The sequence below is a fragment of the Neovison vison genome, chromosome 5, assembly GCF_020171115.1.
Source record: "Neovison vison isolate M4711 chromosome 5, ASM_NN_V1, whole genome shotgun sequence".
NCBI classification, from domain to species: domain Eukaryota; kingdom Metazoa; phylum Chordata; class Mammalia; order Carnivora; family Mustelidae; genus Neogale; species Neogale vison.
The window spans coordinates 66,230,851-66,253,605 of NC_058095.1; the positions used below are offsets into that span (position 1 = coordinate 66,230,851).

General features: G+C 42.4%; 1 protein-coding gene across 1 annotated transcript in view; it reads right to left on the reverse strand.

Moving 5' to 3' along the window:
* LOC122907377 (cytospin-B-like) overlaps nt 1–22,755 on the reverse strand; it is a 426,680-nt gene that overhangs the window by 89,514 nt on the left and 314,411 nt on the right. Inside the window, 1 exon segment of the mRNA XM_044250267.1 lies at nt 14,324–14,459. Within this exon segment, the coding sequence (XP_044106202.1) occupies nt 14,324–14,459 (136 nt within the window).

Here is a 22,755-nt window from a genome sequence, read left to right on the forward strand (position 1 = left end):
AATTTTTTAAAAAATCACAAGAGGAAATACATTTATAGTACTGTACTGTATTTATATTAAAAAAATCTGCATATAAGCAGATGGCAGAGTTCAAACCTGTGTTCAAGGGTCAGCTGTATACAACCTTGAGAGTCCCAAGAAATCTAAATAAAAGAATCTAGAACTAGCGAGTTCAGCAAGTTCACAATATACAAGATAAACATACAGGGTGCCTGGGTGGCTCAGTTGGTTAAGCAACCGCCTTCGGCTCAGGTCACGGTCCCGGAGTCCCGGGATCGAGTCCCACATCAGGCTTCCAGCTCCATGGGGAATCGGCTTCTCCCTCTGACCTTCTCGCCTCTCGTGCTCTCTCTCACTGTCTCTCTCTCAAATAAATAAATAAAAATCTTTTAAAAAAAAACAAGATAAACATACAAAAATCAATCGCACCTCATTACTGTAGCAATGACTGCCACAATTAAAAATACAGTCATATGGGCGCCTGGGTGGCTCAGTGGGTTAAGCCGCTGCCTTCAGCTCAGGTCATGAGCCCAGGGTCCTGGGATGGAGCCCCACATCGGACTCTCTGCTCAGCAGGGAGCCTGCTTCCCCCTCTCTCTCTGCTTGCTGCTCATCCTACTTGTGATCTCTGTCTGTCAAATTAAATTTTAAAAATCTTAAAAAAAAAAAAGGTCAATTGAACTTCATCAAAATGAAAGAGTTTTGGTCTGTGAGAGACCCTGTTATGAGGATAAAAAGACCAAGTGGAGATCGGGAGAAAATATTTGCAAACCACATACACAACAAAGAACTAGTATCTAGAATTTTACAATAATGAACTCACAGGACTCAGGAGGAAAAAAAATCTAGCACTCCAACCGGGAAAAGAGTGAGTGACATGAACAAAATATTTCACTGAAGATTTTTCTAGTACTATAAGCACATGAAAAGATGTTCAGTATCACTGCCATCAGGGAAATGCAAATTAAAACTATAATGAGGGGCACCTGGGAGCTGAGGCGGTTAAGCATCTGCCTTCACCTCAGGTCATGATTCCAGGGTTCTGGCATCAAGTCCTGCATCGGGCTCCCTGCTCAGCGGGGTCAGGGATCATTAAACTGTGGCATATCCATACCATGAAATACCATGAAAAAATTTAAAAGGAACAAACGTTTGACGCACACAACAACCCTGATTAATGTCCAGAGTATTATTCTGCATGTAAATAGCCAGTCCCCAAGGCTTAGAGGCTGTATGATTCTGTTTCTATAATGTTCTTGAAATAACAAAGTTGTAGAAACAGAATAGATTAGTTGTCTAGATTAAGAAGGGGATGGGAGGAGGGGCAGCTGGGTGGCTCAGTGGGTTGAGCCTCTGCTTTCGGCTCAGGTCATGATCTCAGAGTCCTGGAATCGAGCCCCGCATTGGGCTCTCCGCTTGGTGGGAGCCTGCTTCCCGCCTGCTCTCTGCCTACTTATGTTGTCTCTCTCTGTCAAATAAATGAAGTAGAAGCAGAAGCAGAAGCAGAAGCAGAAGCAGAAGCAGAAGCAGAAGAAGAAGATGGGAGGAGGGGTGCCTGTGGCTCAGCTGGTTAAGCGACTGCCTTCAGCTCAGGTCATGATCTCGGAGTCCCTGGATTGAGTCCCAGGTTCGAGTCCTGCATCTGACTCCCCACTCAGCAGAGAGTCTGCTTCTCCCTCTGACCCTCTCCCCTCTCATGCTCTCTCTCACTCTCTCAAATAAATACATAAAATTTTAAAAAGGGGGGGAATGGGGACACATTCAGGGAACTGAATGTGGCTACATGGGAGGGATCCTTGTGGTGATGGAAATAGCCTATAACCAGACTGTACTGATGTCAGTATCCTGGTTGTGATATTTTACTGTTGTTTTACAAGATGTTATCACTGGGGGAATCTGGTTAAATGGTACAGGGGAATCTTTCTCTATTATTTCTTACAACTGCAGGTGAATCTTCAATTATTGTAAAATTAACAGTTTATTTTCAAAACATGAAATTCATTTTCCACTTTTATATTGACTTTAATTTACATCTTGGTGAAAACTTACATAAAAATATACACTTTGAATATCATTACTTTTTTTAGTTTTTGAGGAGGATTGTAAACCACAAAGTGATAAAAATTAGAACACACTAACGTGGAACACAGGAAAAAAAAGCCAAGAAAAAAAAAAGAACAAACTTTGCCACATAAAATTCAATCATTCCTGATAAAAACAATGAAAAGGAGCAAGAAAACTATTTTCATCAAACCTACAAACTAATGGGTCATCTGAAATCCTGGACTTTTTGTATTCTTTACTAGGATATTTCATTACTGATCAGAACAGTAGGAATAAACAGTGGGAATACATTTGTGTTCTTGACCCAGGTCTTGCTAATGTCAGGGTGTGCCTGCCCTGCCCATTCTCCTTTCTTAGGGCAGGCCAGCCTCTTGGAGATGAAAAAACTGTTTATAATGATCTGAGCCCAGAAGCTTACTCTGTTTTACTTAGCAACATAAAAACAGTCTTTACACAATGTGACCGTACACTGAATTTTCTACGAATGCAACTAACCAGCACACTGATGGAAGAAGACAGCACTTTACATGGCTCGGTTTACCCTGCACTGCCAGCATTAGAGAGAGTCATTGGTGTCAGCACTGCGTGGGTGTTTAAACCCCCCTTACTCAGACCTGTTTATATACACCCCGCCTCCAGCATTTACAGACTGAAAACAACATGGCATTTGGTTAGAAGTTCTTTTCCTTTTATTTTTCCTGTACCTTATAGGTAGGGCGTGATACTGATCTTTTTTCAGTAATGCATATAGGTAAGTTATAGTATGAGTGGATTTCATATCAGGTTGCATTATACAATACTCGTTGATTAAAAAGTGCAAGCGGGTCCAGCAAGGTGGACCTCCAGAAAGCACTCTGGTGTTCCTTTCTCCTTGACGGAATTCCACTCGCAAAGCTGTGCATGGGAAATAAAGTGGGGGCCCGGGAGACACTAACAAGAGCAACAAAGCCAGGACCAGCTAACAGCACAAGCTGTGAGCAAGCAAGAGGGTGAAACTAGCGCCACCTTCTGGCAGAGATGAAAACAACAACACAACACCAAAACAAACCAAAAAAACCCCCAAAAATGGCAAAACTTACTTCAGGCTCTAGTACCCGCCCCACTCTCACCCTGACCCATGCAAAAACGTTCTTCCTTCTTCCCTTAACTGGGCATAAAAGATATGACCTTACACTTCAGTGGTATCCTCTACAAGGAATCCCCCCCCCTTTTTTTTTTCCAATTCTGGACAAACACAGACTTCCTTCTGTACAGAATGAACCTAGAAAAAAAATCACTGGGTGTATATGGAACGTTTTGGAAGTTCATAAAAGGGGAACCACCAGAGAAACCCAGGTAAACATGAACCTGTAAAACAAAGTTATTGGAAGAAACAGGAAATTTTAGAAAATCTCTAACTTGAATCCCCAAATTCAAGGAGCTTTTGTAGCTTCAGAGGTAGAGCAAGGAGTCATGAAGGAGAAGCAATTTGAGATCAGAGAAATTAGGCTAATGATTAAAAACACAATATGTGAAGTAAAGAAACACACAATAAACATACTAGGTGGTAAACGGTTAGAAATCAGAAGATCGGGGCCACTTGGGTGGTTCAGTCAGTTAAGTCTCCAACTCCTGGTTTCAACTCAGGTCATGGTATCAGGGTCCTGGGATCCAGCCCCCCTTCAGGCTCCACACTCAGTGCAGTGTGCTTGAAATTCTCTCTCCCTCTGCCCTTCCTGCTTGTGCAGGCTCTCTCATTCTCAAATAAATAAATAAATCTTAGGGGGAAAAAAGAAATCAGAAGATGAATGAAAAGTCACCTAAAGAATCGAAGAAAATATATAATGTGGAAGACATACCCAGAAGACCAAACATAGACACATGTGATTCTCCTGAGGGGAGAGTCCAGAGTGAAAAGAAAAGCAACAATAAAAGTGTAACAGGCGGAACGCCTGGGTCGTGCAGTTGGTTGAGAGCTGCCTTCAGCTCAGGTCATGATCCCAGCGTCCTGGGATCGAGTCCCACATCGGGCTCCTTGCCTGGCAGGGAGCCTGCTTCTCCCTCTGCCTCTGCCTACCTCTCTGTCTGCCTGTGCTCACTCTCGCTCCTCTCTCTCTGACAAATAAATAAATAAAAATAAAATCTTTAAAAAAAAAGTGTAACAGGCCACTGGGAGGGTATTTAATCAACCTGCCACCAATCCTATTAAGAACTCTGAGCAAAACAAGGCGGCAAAAACTGAATGTGCACACATCATCTCCAGCAATCTTTCTGTGTACTATTTAATGGCAAAGGCAGTCACAGTAAAATGAGAACAAGGACATCGCTAGCATTTAATACAACTTGGGTTGCCCGCACAATACAGCAGAAAACAGAAATAAAAGATGTAACCCCTGGACATCAGTCACCATCAGGGAAATGCTAACCTAAACTGTGGTGAGATATCACCAGTCAGAGTGGATGAAATCGACAACACAAGAAACCACAGGTGTTGGCGAGGGTCTGGAGAAAAAGGAACCCTCTGCACGGCTGGTGGGGATGTGAACTGGTGCAGCCACTGTGGAAAACAGTATAGAAGTTCCTCAAAAAGTTAAAAATAGAGCTACCTGAAGATCTAGGTATCATACTGGGTATTTATTATTCAAAAGGATATAGGTACCATTATCTATGTTTAGAGCAGCATTATCTACAATAGCCCACTATGGAAGTAGCCCATGTGTCCCCTGACAGATGAATACATAATGAAGATGTGGTATAGGGGCACCTGCGTGGCTCAGTCAGTTAAGCCACTGCCTTCGGCTCAGGTCATGATCCCAGGGTCCTGGGATCGAGTCCTGCATCAGGCTTCTTGTCCAGCAGGGAGCCTGCTTCTCTTTCTGTCTCTGCCTGCCACTCTGCCTGCCCTTGCTCTCTCTATGACAAATACATAAATAAATAATTTTTTTAAATCTTAAAAAAAAAGATGCAGTATATATATACAATGGAATATTCCTCAGCCATAAGAAAGAAGGAAATCTTGCCATTTGCAGTGACAGGGATGGAGCTAGAGGGTATAAGGCTAAGTGAAATAAGTCAGAGAAAAACAAATGCCATACGATTTCAGTCATATGTGGAAAATTTAAGAAGTGAAACAAACAAAAGGAGAAAAAAAGAGAGAGAGGCAAACCAAGAAACAGACTCTTAACTCTAGTGAATGGACTGGCGGTCACCAGAGGTGGGGGGAGTGGGGAGGATGGGGGATGGGGGTAAGAGGAGACAGAGTAAGTGGACAGTTATCGTGATGAGCCCAGAGTTGCTGACTTACTGTATTGTACACCTGAAACTATATAATGCTGTATGTTAACTACACTGGAATTAAAATTAAAAACTTAACAAAAAAGGTACAATCTTTTGTACCTTTGGAGTACATGGAGGAGACAAAAAGCATTGTTATCTGAAGCTGATACAATCATCCACTTGGAAAACATATGAAAATCAATGGGAACCCGTTCATTGAAGGAAACTACTGGCATCAGTAAGGGAGGGAAGGAATTACAAATTAAATGTTAGGAAAGTACGTATTTAAAAAATACAATGAGGGGTGCCTGGGTGGCTCGGTCAGCTAAGCGTCTGACCCCTGGGTTCAGCTCAGGTCATGATCCCAGGGTTGTGAGATCGAGCCCCACATCAGGCTCCACACTCAGTGGGAAGTCTGCTTGAGGATTCTTTCTCTCCCTCTCCTTCTGCTCCTCCCCCCAACTCCCCTGCATGTCTCTCTCTCTCAAATAAATGAATAAATCTTTAAAAAAAATACGAGTGTTCACGTCAGCAGCACACAATCTAAAATGGGAATGACACAGAGGTTAGTATGGAAGATAACATACAAATTTATGAAGCATTCCATATTTTAAAAAATGACTGGGGGGGCACCTAGTTGGCACAGTCAGTACAGCATGCCCCTCCTGATTTTGGGATCATGGGTTCAAGTCCCCCCTTATGCCTACAGCTTACTTAAAAAAAAAAAAAAACAAAACAAAACAAAACAAAAAACGACTACAGAATCTCATCCACATAGTAATAAAAGTATAAAGCCTTGACATAAACTCAACAGCGAGAGGAGGAAAAAGAAGAGAAGAAGACCAGACTTTACAGAAAGAAAAAAAGGAGCACTCAGAAAAATGGAGAGAGCCACATTTCTGAATGGAAAGAGTATAAAAATGTCAGTATTATTGGGGGAGATGCAGGGAGAGGTCCCCCCTCTGAGAATCACAGAAAAGGAGGACTCAGAATGGGGCGGCAAAGCCCAAGCCAGCTCTCCACCTTTGCATCTCTGTGCAAACTCAGAGAAAAACCTTTGCCCCACGCCCAAGTCCTGACTGACCACACAGTCCCGGGACGTACAGTGCCACGGAACCACCACAGGGTACCATCAAGCTAAAATAAGAATCCAGGACTTCATTGACATGAGTACCAAGTTCAAAACCTCCTCCACCGTGGGGTTACCCCAGGCACTGCCAGAAGTGAAAACACATTCCTGGCTCCTCGATGATGGGGGGATAAAGCGAATGAGGTGCTTATGTCCAGTAGAATGTGACTCAGCCTTTAAAAGGCAGGACATTTTACACAGGGTACAACATGGACGAACCCTGAAGACACACTAAGTGAAGTGAGCCGGTCACGGAAGGACACATGCCGTATGAATTACTTACGTGGGTTATGGAAGAGAGCCAGAGTCTTCTCTACATGGAAGCAGAGTAGAACGGTGGCAGGGGGTGGGATGGGCAGAGGGGGGCTGGGAGTTGCTGTTCAGTGGGTGCAGGGTTCCAGAGATCTGCCCTACAACATTGTGCATGCTTAACGATTTGGGAAGGTGGTCCATCTCATGTGAAGTGTTCTTACCAAAGAAAAAAAATGAATTAAATGTAGAAAAAGATAAATGAAAATGCTGAATCTAAAATGTTAACTTTTTTTATCCACAAAATGTATTCATCAATAAATGATCCATGTAATATTACAAAAAAAAAAAAAAAGCAAAAGAAAGAAATAGGAAAAAAGAATGAAACCGAAAACCTTATTCCTGGCAGTCTGTGATTTTCTGCAGGCTCTCATCCCCAAGTAGATGCGGTGCCCCTCCTTTGTCCTCAGGGCCCTCAAGAATTCACAGCCGAAATCAGCACACCCCCTACCCTGAGCCTCCTTTCTGAATGTCCCATCACTTCTGAGGCTGAATGACTCCCACAGCTTCCTTTTCCAGTCAGTCTGTTCCTTTTCTCACATTTCCGGAAAACGTGGGCCAGGAGCTGGTGTGGGTGTCCTTGCTACCCACAACTGTCACTTTGCAATGGTCTCTCTTCCGCCCTGTGAAAGGCACCACCTCCATGTCTGAGGTTCATGCTGTGACACCCGGCATCCTCTTTTCTCTCCTTGTCATCCACTGACCACCCCCATCCCAATCTGTCAAGTCCTCTACATCCCGGCTCACGAAGCCCCCTGCCCCACCGCCGCCCCGTGCCAGGGACCAACCCACCCACCCTCTGGCCTCTCAGTCCTGAGACCTCCAACATCCTTCTACCTCTACTCTCATGCCAGCAAGCCCACCTGTGCCACAGTCTCTCGGGCCCTGTTTCCTCATCGGCAAGTCGTGGTCCCAATATTTTCGAAGCATGAACTTGCACAGTCTGCATAATCTCTCTGATCTATAAAGCAGCAAGGACAGTGATGATCCTGGGTCCTAGCGTTATTGTAAAGACCAAAGGAGATAATATGTGTCAAGTACTTAGGACAGTAGTTAGCACACACTGTGCAAAGAATGTGAGCTATTGGTAGGGATTCCATTAACAGACGAACATTTATGTTCAAACATATTTTAACGAACACGTTAAATATTAACAGGGGAAGAAACTAAGGCAGATGCTTACCCGACTGAGCCACGGTTATCCCTGAATTTCCTTCCTTTTTTAATGCCGATGACTATTACATTGTATGCATATACCATATTCTGTTTTTTCATTCATCCATCAATGGACCTCTGTGTCATTTTCACCTCGTGGATACTATGAAAAGCATTACAGTGAACATGGGTATGCAGACAGCTGCCGCACCCCCCGGCAAATGACAACTTCACAGAGGAAAGAATCTGGACTGGATGTGAGTTTGGGAACACCGCCAAACCCACATGGGCCCGTTTCTTCGCATGTAACTTGGCAATAAGACTGCCCACCTTCTGAGTTAGTGGCGTTAGTGCCTTCCCACATCAAAGAGAACAAGCATCTTAGGCTGAAGCCACAGGTATGCTGTGTCTGATGCAGATAACCGGGAACGGATAGGCACGTGGGCAGGCGAGGACACGGATGCCTTTTTGGATGCGAGCCTGCTTTGATGCTGGAATGTCCTCTGAGATGTCTGAGAGTCCGTGAGCATTAACACAGAGCTTGACCAAGGTGCAGCTGGCATGGAACGTTCCCTTTCCTTAACTTTGAGAAAACACTGGTATCAGTTTAAAATAACACCATTCTTTTCCTTCCCATGTGTGCTATGTATAAAATGGTCTGAATGAACACTCCCATGTAGAGCCAGTTTTTGTAACGTTCATCGGTGTGGCTCCAGGAACTCCCTCTGGCCAAGCGCTCTCTCCAGAAGGGACTGGTGTTCAAGGTCGTCCCTTGGGCACCCATCAGATTTCATCTCACTAGCCCCACAGATACTGTGAGCAGAAATCTGACCCTCCACCTACCTCAAAACCACCGGGAGAATCAGCAGTCCCTGTTCAGGGGCAGAAAACCCAAAGAATCAAGAGCAGGGACTCAGAGGGCTGTCTGCATACCCAAGTTCATAGTAATGCTCTTCACAGTATCCACAAGGTGAAAATGACACAGATGTCCATTGATGGATGATTGGATACACAAAATACGGTGTATGCATACAACGTAATAGTCTTCAGCTTTAAAAAAGGAAGGAAATTCAGGGATGCCTGGGTGGCTCAGTCAGCTAAGCGTCTGCCTTCATTCGGCTCAGGTCATGATCCTGGGATGGAGTCCCTCATCGGGCTCCCTGCTCAGCACTAGGTCTGCTTCTCCCTCTGCCTCTGCAGCTCCTCCCCACTCAAGCTTTCTCTCTCCAATAAATCAGTTAAAACAATGACAAAAAAGAACCCATCAGGGCCTTTTAGAGCTGTTGATTCTACCCTTCAAAATGCACCTACAAGCTAATTGCTGCTCTCAGTTCCACGGCCCAGCGCAGGCCACCTCCTTGCCAGCTCTGGTCCTGCTTCCCACTCCATTTGTCCACGCTCAGCAAGCAGCCATGGACTCCCTTCGGAATGAGGTCAGATCATGTCACTCTTCTCCTCCTTGGCCTTTCTGCTCCAGCCTCCCACTGCTGTCCTCGCTCATGGGGCTCCAGCCACAGCAGCCTCTTGCTGTTCTTGGATGGGTCACCCCTTTCTACCCAACTGACGTCATCACCTCCTCCACGTCCTGTCTATGTGACTCCATGGACACAGGCATCTCTGTCCTTTTCCCTAGAACAGTGCTGGGCACATAGAAAGCACTCAGAAATATCTGCTGAATTAATGAATGACCAAAAGGAGGGCTGTTTTCTCAAGTCCGGTAGTTAGCCGGGTGCTCAGAAACCCAGGCTCAGAGCCGAAGGGCACAGCGGACTTTTGACAAGGCTGCCACCTAGTGGCTGGATTCCTTTGTAGTTTTGTGGGTGCTCATATTTCCTGGGACCCTGGGATGAGCTGTCCACTGGGTAAGCAGGGAGGGCAGCCGCCCACAGACAAGGAACCACTCCCTTCTCTAAATCTATTCCTATAGGGTAAGATGAGATATACACAAAGAGCACCAGAGGGAGAAAAGGAAGAGTGTCTCTGGGCTGTAACACAGACAGGTTGACAATATTGATCTAGAAAACCAGCAGGAGAGGATGCTGGTTGTGGAAGCATTGGGTGGGCATGGGAGTTACAAAGTCAAACTCATCTGGCCTTTCTTTAGTTCTTTTTCTTTAGTACTCAACGTATAGAGAACTGATGGAAGTCCAGTAAAGTCTGGCATCCAATGCGGCTGCCATTTCTGATACACCAAATCATTCCCATCTTTGTCTCCATGGTACTGAGACGTAAAAACCCACACCTATTACCGTACCAGAACTTTCGTTTCCCTGTTTCTCATGTGTGTAAAAACAAAAAAATGTGATCCCATATTCGAATGACCACCTCGCACTACTAGGCCCCGCAGGGGTAGTAGACCCTCCAGCCCAGAATCACTGGCTGACGGGCACCATTCCCATGCAGCCCCACGGCTGGCTCACAGGCAAATGCATGGGTCTGGATTTGCCATGAATGAAGCAATTTGGGGACACGGGACAAATGCCAAGAGCGGCAGCTGTCCAAAAGCTGATTAGAAAATTGCTCAGGACTGCCTACATTCAAAAGTAAGTTTCCAGTGACAAAATGTAATTTTCAAATTCAACTGTATTAATTCAAAGGACATAATTTCATTGGAGTAAAGTAGGGAGTGTACTGCATTCGAATGGGGACTATAGGAATAACAACTGCACCTTAGCAGCCCAATAGGCCATTACAGTTTAGAGAGCCTGATGTGGGGCTCGATCCCAGGACTCTGAGATCATGACCTGAGCCGAAGGCAGCAGCTCAACCCACTGAGCTACCCAGGCCCCCCATATCCTGTTTTTAATTTTTAAAGCATTGTATGTATATGTTTAAAAAATTTCAAACAGTATAGAAAGATCTAGTATGAAGTCTCTTTCCCCCACCCAATTCTGGCAACTCCTCAAAGATAACCACTTTTAATCCCTCCACAAAGAAAGTTATGATTTCAAATATTAAATTAATGTATACTTTTAAAAAAAGCAAAGCATACAAGGTCATACCATAAGCACCATGTTCTTTTCCCCACTTTATAACGTATTTTGATCTTTCCCTATTTGTACATACAAACCTACTGTGTCCATTTTCATGGCTGCATACTATTCCATTGGGTGAAAATCACTTATGTAATCAGTTCTGTACTGATACACACCTGTGCCCAGTATTTTACTATTATAATAATGCTTCAACTGTCCATATTTACTGCCATCTTTTTTCAAGTAAATCAGTAATATTAAATGCCAAGGAGATACTTGGTGGAAGGTTATATGCATTTCAAATGTAGACAGATATTATCAAACCACCCTTGTATATCAACTATAGGTAGGGTCCTGCTCCTTGTACCCTTGATAACACCAGAAATGCCTTTCATATTTCCTCATCAGTGAGAGGAAAGAGCACATCAATTCTTGTTTTGTTACATTTCTTTACATTGCTCTAGGTGAGACTGAGCATCTTTCTAGTGCCTATCTTTATTTTTTAATGTGAACTAGCCATTTTTCTATTGCATTGTTTTCTTTTTCTTATTGATTTATATAGGCTCTGTGTAAATATGCCTTCTGTTACATGGATTGCAAATTAACTCCCACTTTTTATAAAACAGTTTTTTATATTTATTGTGATTTTTTTTCATCTTTTCTTACATGGCTGCTGTGTTTGTTTCTACTTGGAGAGGCCCTTCTAAGGCCAAGACTACAAACTGACTCTGAGTTTTTTCTTTGCATGTTTATGGTTGAACTTTTTAAGATCAAATTCTTTAATCCACCTGGAATTTATTTTGATGGAGAGGGATAAGATCACGATCCAGCTTTGTTTTTTTATTTTTTCCTAAAGACCCAATCAGTCATTATTTTCCAATGCATTATCTAGCTGGATATAATATGCCACTTTGTCCAATCCTGTCCCATCTCTATACTACCCTAGGTGTAATCTGGACTTTCTCCATTGTTCTGCTGAAGTGCATATCTATTCTCCAGTTCCAAGATGCTTAAACTTAGTCCCTCGACAAAGAAATTTTAGAAATTTTCTGGTTATTCTAGAATATTTTGTCTTCTATATCAGGGCTTATCAACAGAGGCACTATTAACATTTTGGGCTGGATAACTCTTTATTGTGGAGGGCTGTCCCATGCATTGTAGGATGTTGATCAGCAATCCCTGACCTGTACCCACTAGATGTCAGTAGCACCCCCCTAATTTAGACAACAATGTCTGCAGACATTGCCAGTTGCTCCTTGGGTTAGGGTGGAGGACAGAAGGCCCCCAGTTGAGAACCACTGTTTTAGATAAACTCAGAATCATTTTACCAGTGTTTGCACTCCCAGTCAATTCCCACTGATACCTTAATTGGGATGAAACTGAATTCATAGAGTAATTAAGATAATGTTATTATATTTAAGATATTATACTTAAGATATTATACTTATTCAATTAATATTGATGAAATTCAATCTTTATTATATTTGACCTTCCTATTCAAGCACCATGTATATCCTTCTACTTATTTACGCTTTTATGTCCTTCCAGAGAGTTTTAAGATTTTTAAAAATATATATAGGCTTTTATAATACTAAGTTCATTCCTAAGTACTTCACCTTTTATATTCCTTTATAAATGGGATTGGTTCTTGTGTTACTTATCTCCTCTAACCAGTCACTGATAAGAAAGCTATTCATAGGGGCGCCTGGGTGGCTCAGTGGGTTAAAGCCTCTGCCTTCGGCTCAGGTAATGATCCCAGGGTTCTGGGATCGAGCCCCGCGGATCCCAAGCTCCTGGGATCGAGCCCCGCATCAGGCTCTCTGCTCAGCGAGGAGCCTGCTTCCTCCTCTCTCTCTGCCTGCCTCTCTGCCTACTTGTGATCTCTGTCTGTCAAATAAATAAATACAATCTTAAAAAAAAAGCAAGCTATTGATATTCAATATCCTACAACTAACCACAAGTTGAACTCCTACTGTATCTAATAGATTTGAAGGACATTCTGGTTTTTTCTAATGATACAATTTTCAGGAAATTCTAAGCATTTCTCTAAGCATACAATGTTATCCTCTGGAGAAAATCATCACTTTTGTTCCCTCATTTCCAGTACTTCTGTAGCTAGAGCTCCCCTGGCTCACTGCCTTGATTTAATACTTGCAGGAAAATCTGGATGATGGTGGTAATGAGGCAATCTTGAATCATTCTTGACTTTAATGGGAATACTTCCAGGATTTCACCCTTGAGGACAGTTCTGGCTGTGGCTTGAGATACATGTGTCTTAATCCCACTAGAGAAGGATCCCTACATTTATAGTATACCAAAAGTTTGTTTTTAAATCAGAAGGATTGCTAATTTTGCCAAACATGTCTTCCATCTCTGGAGATGACCAATGGCTCTCCTTTGGTCTAGTAATGTTGTAAAATAGATTATATTCCTAAATGCCCAAATATAACGTACTCTTGGAGACCATAAATCCACTTGGTTGCAATCTACACTATTATTCTTTTAATTTCTTATAGAATTCTACTTGTTAATATTTCGATCCCACATTTTTACATCAATATTTGAGAGTGAGAGTATTCTGTCATTTTTTTGTGTGTGGTGCCCTGTTAACTTTTGGAATTAACGTTTAGGCTGGCGTGATAAAAACAAGCTGTACTTTCATTTGTTGTATATTTAAAACCAAATGTCTGTATTCAGTATGAAACCAGTCCTTAAAATAGTACAACCATTGTATAGAAATATGAGGCCTTTACATTAAAAAAAAAAGTCACATATACTTTTCATAGAGTCAACTTTTTGGAAAACTGAGTAAATTAAAATACACCTTTGAAAGCTAATCTGCATTGTGGTATTTTATGCAGAATTCAAAAATTGTAAGTATACTACTATTCACTTCCATTATAAATTAATAATGATGTATTTCAGCTATTTTCCCAATTTAGACAATTTTGCACGGAGATGTGCACTGTAACAGCCAGACCATGGAAATCTTAGCTCTCTTACGTACCTGCGCCCAAAGAAAATTAAATACATTCCCGATGCTTCCCATGCTCTGAACTCAGACACAATGGCTAAAAACCCTTCTTTCTGATTCTCAGAAAACCAGTGAAACGGAAAGCTCGCGGTTCCGGTGGCCACCACAGCCTAAGTGATTCACAGGGTTTTCCAGGTTTCCAGAGGATCCAGGAAGGATGTCGAACGCCCACGTCTGCGAGAGTTCTACAGGGTTCATTCCCTCCAACGCACCTGTCACCACGACAACCTCAGAACGGGCACCCCTCTCTCACACATACGTGGCCAGTAATACACGTCTGATGAGGGGAGGGACGCAGGAATCATGAAAGGGTTTTCATATCACCAAGATGAATGGCCTGCTTAGGTCCCTCCCACTGGGGGTCCCTCCTGCCTGGCTCCTTCCCACCTGGGTCCTCCCTACCTGGGTTGCTCCGCAGGCGGCTCTCTGCAAGCTCAGAGATGGCTCCAGCTGTTGAAGTCTTTTTCAGTCGAACCACCCCGGAAGCGGCGGTACTTCCCGGTTTGTTGAGCATGTCCTCGCTACTGGCCCTCTTGAGCTAAGAGACAGAAGGACAGAGGAGGAGAACGTATACTGTCAGTAAGGAGTGCTATAAGCCAAGAAAGCACCAAGCAGTACCACCTGCCCAGTGGTTGAGACGCAGTAAAGGCACTTGTCAGAGCACGACCGTGTGCGGCAGAAAAATGCAAACCAAATAAACCTGCGTCTATCATTTACAATATGATCTTCCACTATGTTTCAAAGAATATTATATATAAATATTATGCATATGAATATTACGCATCTTGTCACATTTCAAATAATGAGGTTTTTTTTTTAAAGCTGCTTTTCTGTTTTGGTTGTTTTTTTGTTTTTTTTTTTTAAAGATGGGAGCCTATGAAGAAAGAACTGTGAGATGCACAAAAAGCAAGGTGAGGGTAATGCACAAAAAATTAAAGGGCAAGAAAAAACAGCTTAAAAATATATTTCTCAATTCTGGACATGTATATATGTGTATATATGTATACATACATAGATAGATATACACGCACATATGTATACGGAGGAAGGAGAGGGATGATACCATATGCTCTACACCATGCACTCTGTATAAGATCTCACACAGACAACATGTTCAGAGGGACGAGAGGTACCTTCTGGAGGCCAGAAGAACACTGCTAATGGAGGACAGAGAGAAAGGAGAATCTCTCTGCTCCTTTTCTGCTTTCCTTCCTGTCCTGGAAGCAGCGTAACAAATGCTTGTTGAAAGGAATTAAAGACTAAGAGTTGGGAGCCCCTCAACGAGCTCACAGTTCTGGCCCAGGTAAATGACATTCACGGTTCATGAGAAACACTGCAAATACATTTTTGCAATCATGGTAAGTCTTCTGGGAAGAGTATTTCTGAAGAGGACTAGTACTAAAAGGCTGGAGCCAGGCAGATGCCTGGAACCATTCTGAATTGATCTGACATCTGAAGAAAAGGCATGAAAATGCCCTCAAGTCCATGGAGACTGCCCACCACTCGGGCTGACAGACCAAAGTCCGGCCCCGCACTGCGGCACTAACTTCAGGGTCATTTACTGACGATTGGGTGTTTATATATTTGCACACAAACACAAATTTCCACTTTTGCATTGTTTAGATTTTGGGGTATTACTCCACACACCCCAGAATGGCTTGAAGGAGAAAACAAAACAAAACAAAATGAAACCAAGTGTTGGTGAGGTTGGGAAGCACCTGGAACTCTCTGCTGGCAGAAGTATGAACTGGTAAGATGCTTTGTAAAACTGTCAGGATCTACTAAATGGAATATCTGCACCCTGTGATTCAGCCAGCCCACTCCTAATTCTGTATTCAAGAGAAATGAGTATGTAAGTTCATCAAAGGGACATTCACAGCAGCTTGATTTACAACAGCCCCAACAGAACAACCCAAATGACAGTCAACAGAAGGGGCAAATTAAATAATGATTTAGCATACAATGGAAATTACACAGTAAAAGAAGAAGAAGGAGGAGGAGGAGAAATACTGATACACTAATAAATGCATGGATCCCACAGGCATGCTAAGTCAAAGAAACTAGACACAAAAGAGTATAACCATATTTGGGTAAAACCAAATGACGGTGATAGAAGTCAAAATACTGTTTACCTCTGGAGGAGTTACTGACTAGAAGGAACCCTCCAGGGGTGCAGAATGTTCTTTTTCTGTCTTTTCTTTTTCTTTCTTTTCTTTTCTTTTTTAGATTTATTTATTTATTTGGGGGGCAAGATCAGAAGAAGGGGAAGGGGGAGAGGGAGAGAGAGAGGATCTCAAGCAGAGTCCCCAATGAGCCCAGAGCCTGATGAGGGGCTTGACCTCATGACCTTGAGATCCTGACCTGAGCTGAAATCAAGTCTCAGTCTCAACCGACTGAGACTCCCAGGCGCCCCTGGAATATTCTATACTTGCCTTGGTGGTGGTTAAACAGATATAAACACATGTAAAAAAAATTCAGTGAGCTGTACAGTTAAGACCGAGATTAACCAGCTCCACATACTTTGTTGTAAGTATGTTTGGCCTCAACAAAAAAGAAAAGGAAAATGAGGGGTGGGTTGTAATTTGGGTAAAGCCCTGGTTCCCTTGAAAATGCTAGTCTGCTTTTTTCCTTTTCCCCTCATTGTTCTTTTAGAAATTTTTTTATTGTGGTAAACTATACCTAACATAAAATTGGCCATTTTATTTTATTTATTTATTTATTTATTTATTTTGGTCTGATGGTTGTTTATTGGAAATAACAGAGCATTTCAACTTTCAGTCTCTGCCATCTTTACTGTATGGCTTTAGGCTCATCGTTTGTTTTTGTTTTTATATATTTTTTCCAATTTATTTATTTTCAGAAAAACAGTATTCATTATTTTTTCACCACACCCAGTGCTCCATGCAAGCCGTGCCCTCTATAATACTCACCACCTGGTACCCCAACCTCCCACCCCCCCGCCACTTCACACCCCTCAGACTGTTTTTCAGAGTCCATAGTCTCTCATGGTTCACCTCCCCTTCCAATTTACCCAAATTCCCTACTCCTCAAAATGGAGCCATATTAGTGAGTCCTGTAGCAGAAACAGGGAATGTGTGTGTCTTTTTTTTCCTTTTGCAGTCTAACAAGGTGAGGAAAATCACATTGTTTGAGTAAACTTAAAACATCAACTTCCTTCATTACTGAGCTAAATATTTTATCCTAATAAGACAGAGGAAAAAGGAAAAAACAAAAACAAATCCAAAAAAACCCGAAAAACTTCATTTCCAGAAAAACAGAATGGTGAAGAGACATTTCAAAGTAGCCTGTGCCTTTGGCTGGGGTGAGGACGGGGCTGGGGGCTAGGGGAGGGTTAGTGCAAAATACTGTCTAAACAGAAACCGTATAATAAGTAACTTCCTAGAAAAGCCTCTATCTTTGTCACATCTTTGAAGTTCTGCCATCTAGGCCTCATGAGCACAATGTTTGGCCCAGATATTAAGCTCTGGGACATTATCAGGCCCTCTGCAAGATGGGAGGGCGCACTCCACAGTGCTCACCTTCAAGGGCAGAGGGCTCTAGAACTTTCTGGGGGCCTAAGAACCAGACAAGTGGGTGGTTCTCTGTCCCACACTTGCTGAAAAGAATGCACAGAAGCAGCCCTATTCACTTTGGTTGTGAAAACAGATCTCCATAGCACTAGTAATTAGTACCCACAGGGAGGATTTCTTTTCTCCCAGACTCTATATATTAAAGTCAGCATTAATGATCCTTACTGTGCAAGATGGAAAAAGTAACAGGCAGGGAAAAAAAGACTATTTTTTCAAGATATCAAGAAGACGAGTTTCAAATTCATTTTTAGCCCCCCAAAAGCATGAATGTAGCATTCAATGATCTAGTCCATGAATCACATACACAAAAATGTGTTAATCAGGCCTTAGTCATATCAGGGTTCACTCAGTATATTAGACATTATACCTAAAGCAGAAGAACCTCTTCCCCCAGAGAGAGGATACTTCTAAGATTTTCCATCCCCATCTTAAATAATAACCAACTATGTACTTACTGCAAAGGCTCTGGCTTCTCGTGCCTCCGGGGAGCTGCTGACCTCAATCAGCAAGTCAGCCGCACTATTCTGGGGTTTGGTGCTGGCCGGGGAGGAAAACCACACTCAAGGGGCCCAGGCAGTGAGCATCTGAGCAAAGCTTCACTCAGGAGGCAGGCGGGCTCCAAGGCTTCTGACAGCCTCCCCCCACCCCACCCCTCCCTGCTCCCTCTCCCTCTCCCCCTCCCTCCCTCTCTCTCTCTCTCTCTCTCTCTCTCACACACACACACACACACACACACACAGCAAAATCACTTCTCTCCTACCGGTTCCTGAATACTTAATTTGTACCTCTCTAAAACACAAGGATTTAAAAACATGGGCTGACTAGCATGTTGCTCTTTCAAACCTGAGATATCAAACAGAAGGGAAAAAAAAAGAAAAGAAAAATAAAAAGCTAGTCTGTCTTCAAAGGTGTGTTTGCCTCAGGGCCCCTCACTTGCCATAACCTGTGGGCTGTAGCATGTTCTAGGTGGGATGGGGAAGTCAGGCTAGCTCAGGAAACCTTTCAAAGCAGGCAGTTCTTGTGAGCTGAGTGAAAACGTTCTCAGAGATGAAGCACCTAAACCTCCAAGCCTCTGGTTGTTGGCTGAAATTCCCTTTTTTTCATTCTAAATATTTTCATACCTAGTTTTGAATTCAGAGAATTCCAGAATTACGCACACCCTCCCAAAACCTGAGGTCCACGTGTCCTGCTACTTTGGATGGTCTGCACGCCCCAGTGACGATGAGCCCTGCCTGTAAAAACAGGGAAGGAATTCGTGAAGGTAAACAAGCAACATGGGTCCTATCTGCCCTCAGCAAGAACTGTAGTCATCGGGGCTGAGCTTAGTCACTGCCACGAGGTGGAGGTTTATTGCGATTATACTGGATAATAAGGGTGAGATTTAGCCAAGTAGCTCTTACACGGCACGGAGCCTTTACTTAGGAGACAGCATGAGTCTGCAGACACTGAGTCCCACCTCATATGCAGACTTTGCCTTTTTTTTTTTAAGATTTTGTTTGTTTATTTGACAGACAGAGATCACAAGGAGGCAGAGAGGCTGGCAGAGAGAGGAGGAAGCAGACTCGCCACGGAGCAGAGAGCCCGACGCAGGGCTCAATCCCAGGACCCTGGGATCATGACCCGAGCCGAAGGCAGAGGCTTCAACCCACTGAGCCACCCAAGCGCCCCAGACTTTGCCTTTCTAACAACAGATCACAGTAAGGGGCTGTGGCCATGCAGTTAAGAGCTGGCCTTCCCCTGTGGGCACTGTTCTTACAAACGTGGCCCCATGCCACCCGGGCAAACGCCTCTGCCTTTGGTGGCCTTCCCTCTTGAAGAAAGCAGGGGACAATGCATGGGACCTGCTCTCACTGGAGAATATCCATCTTCCCAGGGCGGGGCAGGGGCAGGGGAATAAGGGGACCTAACTCACCTGGGTGTCATCTCTCCCCCACCCTAACCCCACCACTAGCTTAAGCAAAAGAACAAATTTATTGGCTTGACTAACTGGATAGTCTAAGGATGCATTTGAGCTGGCTTTCAGCCAGGAGACCGGGAGGTTCCAAAGTCATCAGGAACCTGTTTTCATCACCTTTCAGCTCTGTTTCCCCAAGTTCAATGCATTCAAACATGGTGCCCTTGGGATGGGAAAGCCTTTTCCGGCAGCACTGCATGATTAGAAGTCTAGGGCATTCAAGACCTCAGAAGACAGGCACTCCTCAGAGAAGAACCTCAGAGTGAGACCCTCTCCAGCCCCATGGTAAGGGAGAGGGACCTGGGTGACTGACAGCCCCACTAGTTGTAAGAACAGCAGTTCCCAAAAGCAAAAAAAAAATGCTGGACTGGCAAAAAAAAAATACAGGCTAGTGCGCTGGCTTAAGCCTGCCTGTCTGTCTTTCTTTCTTTCTTTCTTTCTTTTTTAAGATTTTATTTATTTATTTGACAGACAGAGATCACAAGTAGGCAGAGAGATGGTGGGGACAGGCTCCCCACTGAGCAGAGAGCCCAATGTGGGGCTCGATCCCAGGACCCTGGGATCATGACCTGAGCCAAAGGCAGAGGCTTAACCCACTGAGCCACCCAGACACCTCTGGCATAAGGCTTTCATGTGATTGCATCTTACCAATCAGACCATAAATCTATTACCAGAAGGACATACACAAAGTGTTCAGGGTGGCTATTGTGTGTCATTTCTTTTTTAAATTCACACTGTATTCTCTAGATTTTCTAAAAATTAATAAAAAATTACTAAATTGTATAATAACACAATACATCTAAATAAGTTATTGTATGCTAAACAAGTTCTGCTTATGAGTGAAAATATGTATAGAATATCTATGAATAAATCTGGTAAGAAAATTGCAATCACACCCCCCACCCCCAAATCGATAACATTTTACTGAGTAACAGAATAGAGGACTGAATGAAAAAAACATACCAACATACCATGATATTGATTCTGCACAAAATAGTTATATAAATGTATTATAATTCCAATAAAAATTCTAACACGATTAAGAGTTATGAAAATGATGCCTTATAAAACTATCCTAAAATGTACCTGGTAGAGTAATTCTTCCCTATAGAAGATATAGAATAATTTATTCTTCTCTGTAGAAGAAAATTGTTGAAAAAAATATGAAAAGAGACTTGTACTGCCAGATATTAAAAGAGACCAGAGAAGTAAAATAATTGCAGTGTTGTGGTTCAGGAATAGAAACATCGTAAATGGATCACGACAAATCCCAAAATAAGAATTAAGATAAAGATAGCATTACTAATCTGAGGATTAAAAAAATGGATTGTTTTTAAAAATGGCATTGGGAAAATTGGCTAAACATTTAGAGAGAGAGAGAAAAAAGACTTTTACCTCATACTATGTATCCAAATGATTTCTGATAGAATAAAAATTTAAGTGGAGAAAAAAAAAAAAAGAAGAAGCATTATCAGAACTAGAAAAGAAAGAGGTGGTTCAGTCATTAAGCGTCTGCCTTTAGCTCAGGTCATGATCTCCAGATTCTGGGATCAAGCCCCGCATTGCGCTCCCTGCTCAATGGGAAGCCTTCTTGTCCTCCAACTCCCCCTGCTTGTGTTCTCCCTCTCTCTCTGTGTCGAATAAATAAATCAATCTTTAAAAAAAAGAACTAGAAGGAAAGAGAGGAGATTGTATATCTGAACAAGGTGAGCAAGGCCTCTCTGAGCCCACACACAAAGGCAGAATACATAAAAAAAGACAGATTTGACTTTGAAAATAAAAAGCCTCCGCGAATAACGAAAATCCTATAAATAAAACAAAGATGCCAATGACAAAATGAGACAAACATCTCTGCACCTCTGGTTCAGTTATTCCATTTGTAGGAACGTATCCTATGACAATAATCATGGATGAATGCAAAACTGTATGTGCAGGAGTTATAAACTGATCCTCGATTGTAACAATGACAACAAAGGAAAGAATTGAAAGTCTAATTGGTTACATTATGGTTTATCCATGTAATTAAACACCATGCAGCCATTAAAAGTGATACTATATCAATATTCCCTATGACACAGATGTAAAAATCCTTAACAAAGCACCAACAAACCAAATTTAGCAACATATCTAAGGGATTATATACCAGGACCAAGTGGGATTTACCCCAGGAATTCAAGGTTGGTCCAACATATGACAACCAATCAACATAATACACCATATTGATAGAATGAAGGACAAAACCACAGGATTTTTCCAATAGAGGCAGAAAAAGCATTTGACAAAATCCAATGCCCTTCCATAATAAAAATATTCCATAAACCAGGAATAAAAAGGAAATTCCTCAACCTGATAAAGGCCAACAATAAACACCACACTTAAGGGTGAAAATCAGAAAGTTTTCCTCTGACATCAGAAGCAAGATAGAGATGTCTCTGCTCTTGCCACTTCTGGTCAACATTGTATTGGAGTCTTTAGCCAAGGAAATAAAGCAATAAAAAGAAAGGCATCCAGATGGGTAAGAAAAGTATAACGATCTCTATTATCTAATGCTCTTCTATGTAGAACATCTCAAAAAATCTGTAACAAAACAGAGCTAATAAACTTATTCAGCAAGGTTGTAGGATACAAGGTCATTATATAAAAATAATTTTCAATTCTACATACTTGCAATGAACAATCCAAAATAATAACAAAGCAATTCTATTCACAATGACACCAAAAGGGAAGGCATACTTAGTAATATATTTAACAAATTATGTGCAGAGTTGTACATAAAAAACTATACAACATTGAAAAATGTTAAAGAAGTCTTAAATGGACTCTTGTGTTCATGTATTGTAAGACTTAAGAGGACAATATTCCTCAAATTGATCTACAGATTCAACACAATCCCTATCAAAATTCCAGTTTCTCTTTTTACAAAAATGGACAAGCTAATTCTATAGCTCATATGGAAATGCAAGGGACTCAGAATAATCAAAACAATCTTGAAAAGAAGAACAAAGCTGAAAGACTCTCACTTCCCAATTTTAAAACTTAATACAAAGACACAGATTGCATGGAGCACTGTGTGTTCTAAATCTTTATTACTTTTTTAAAAAGGTTTATTTATTTATTTGACAGCAAGAGACACAGCGAGAGAGGGAACACAAGCACGAGGAGTGGGAGAGGGAGAAGCAGGTTTCCCGCCCAGCAGGGAGCCTGATACGGGGCCTGACCCTAGGACCCCCGGACAATGACCTGAGTCGAAGGCAGATTGTTAACAACTGAGCCACCCAGGAGCCCCAAAG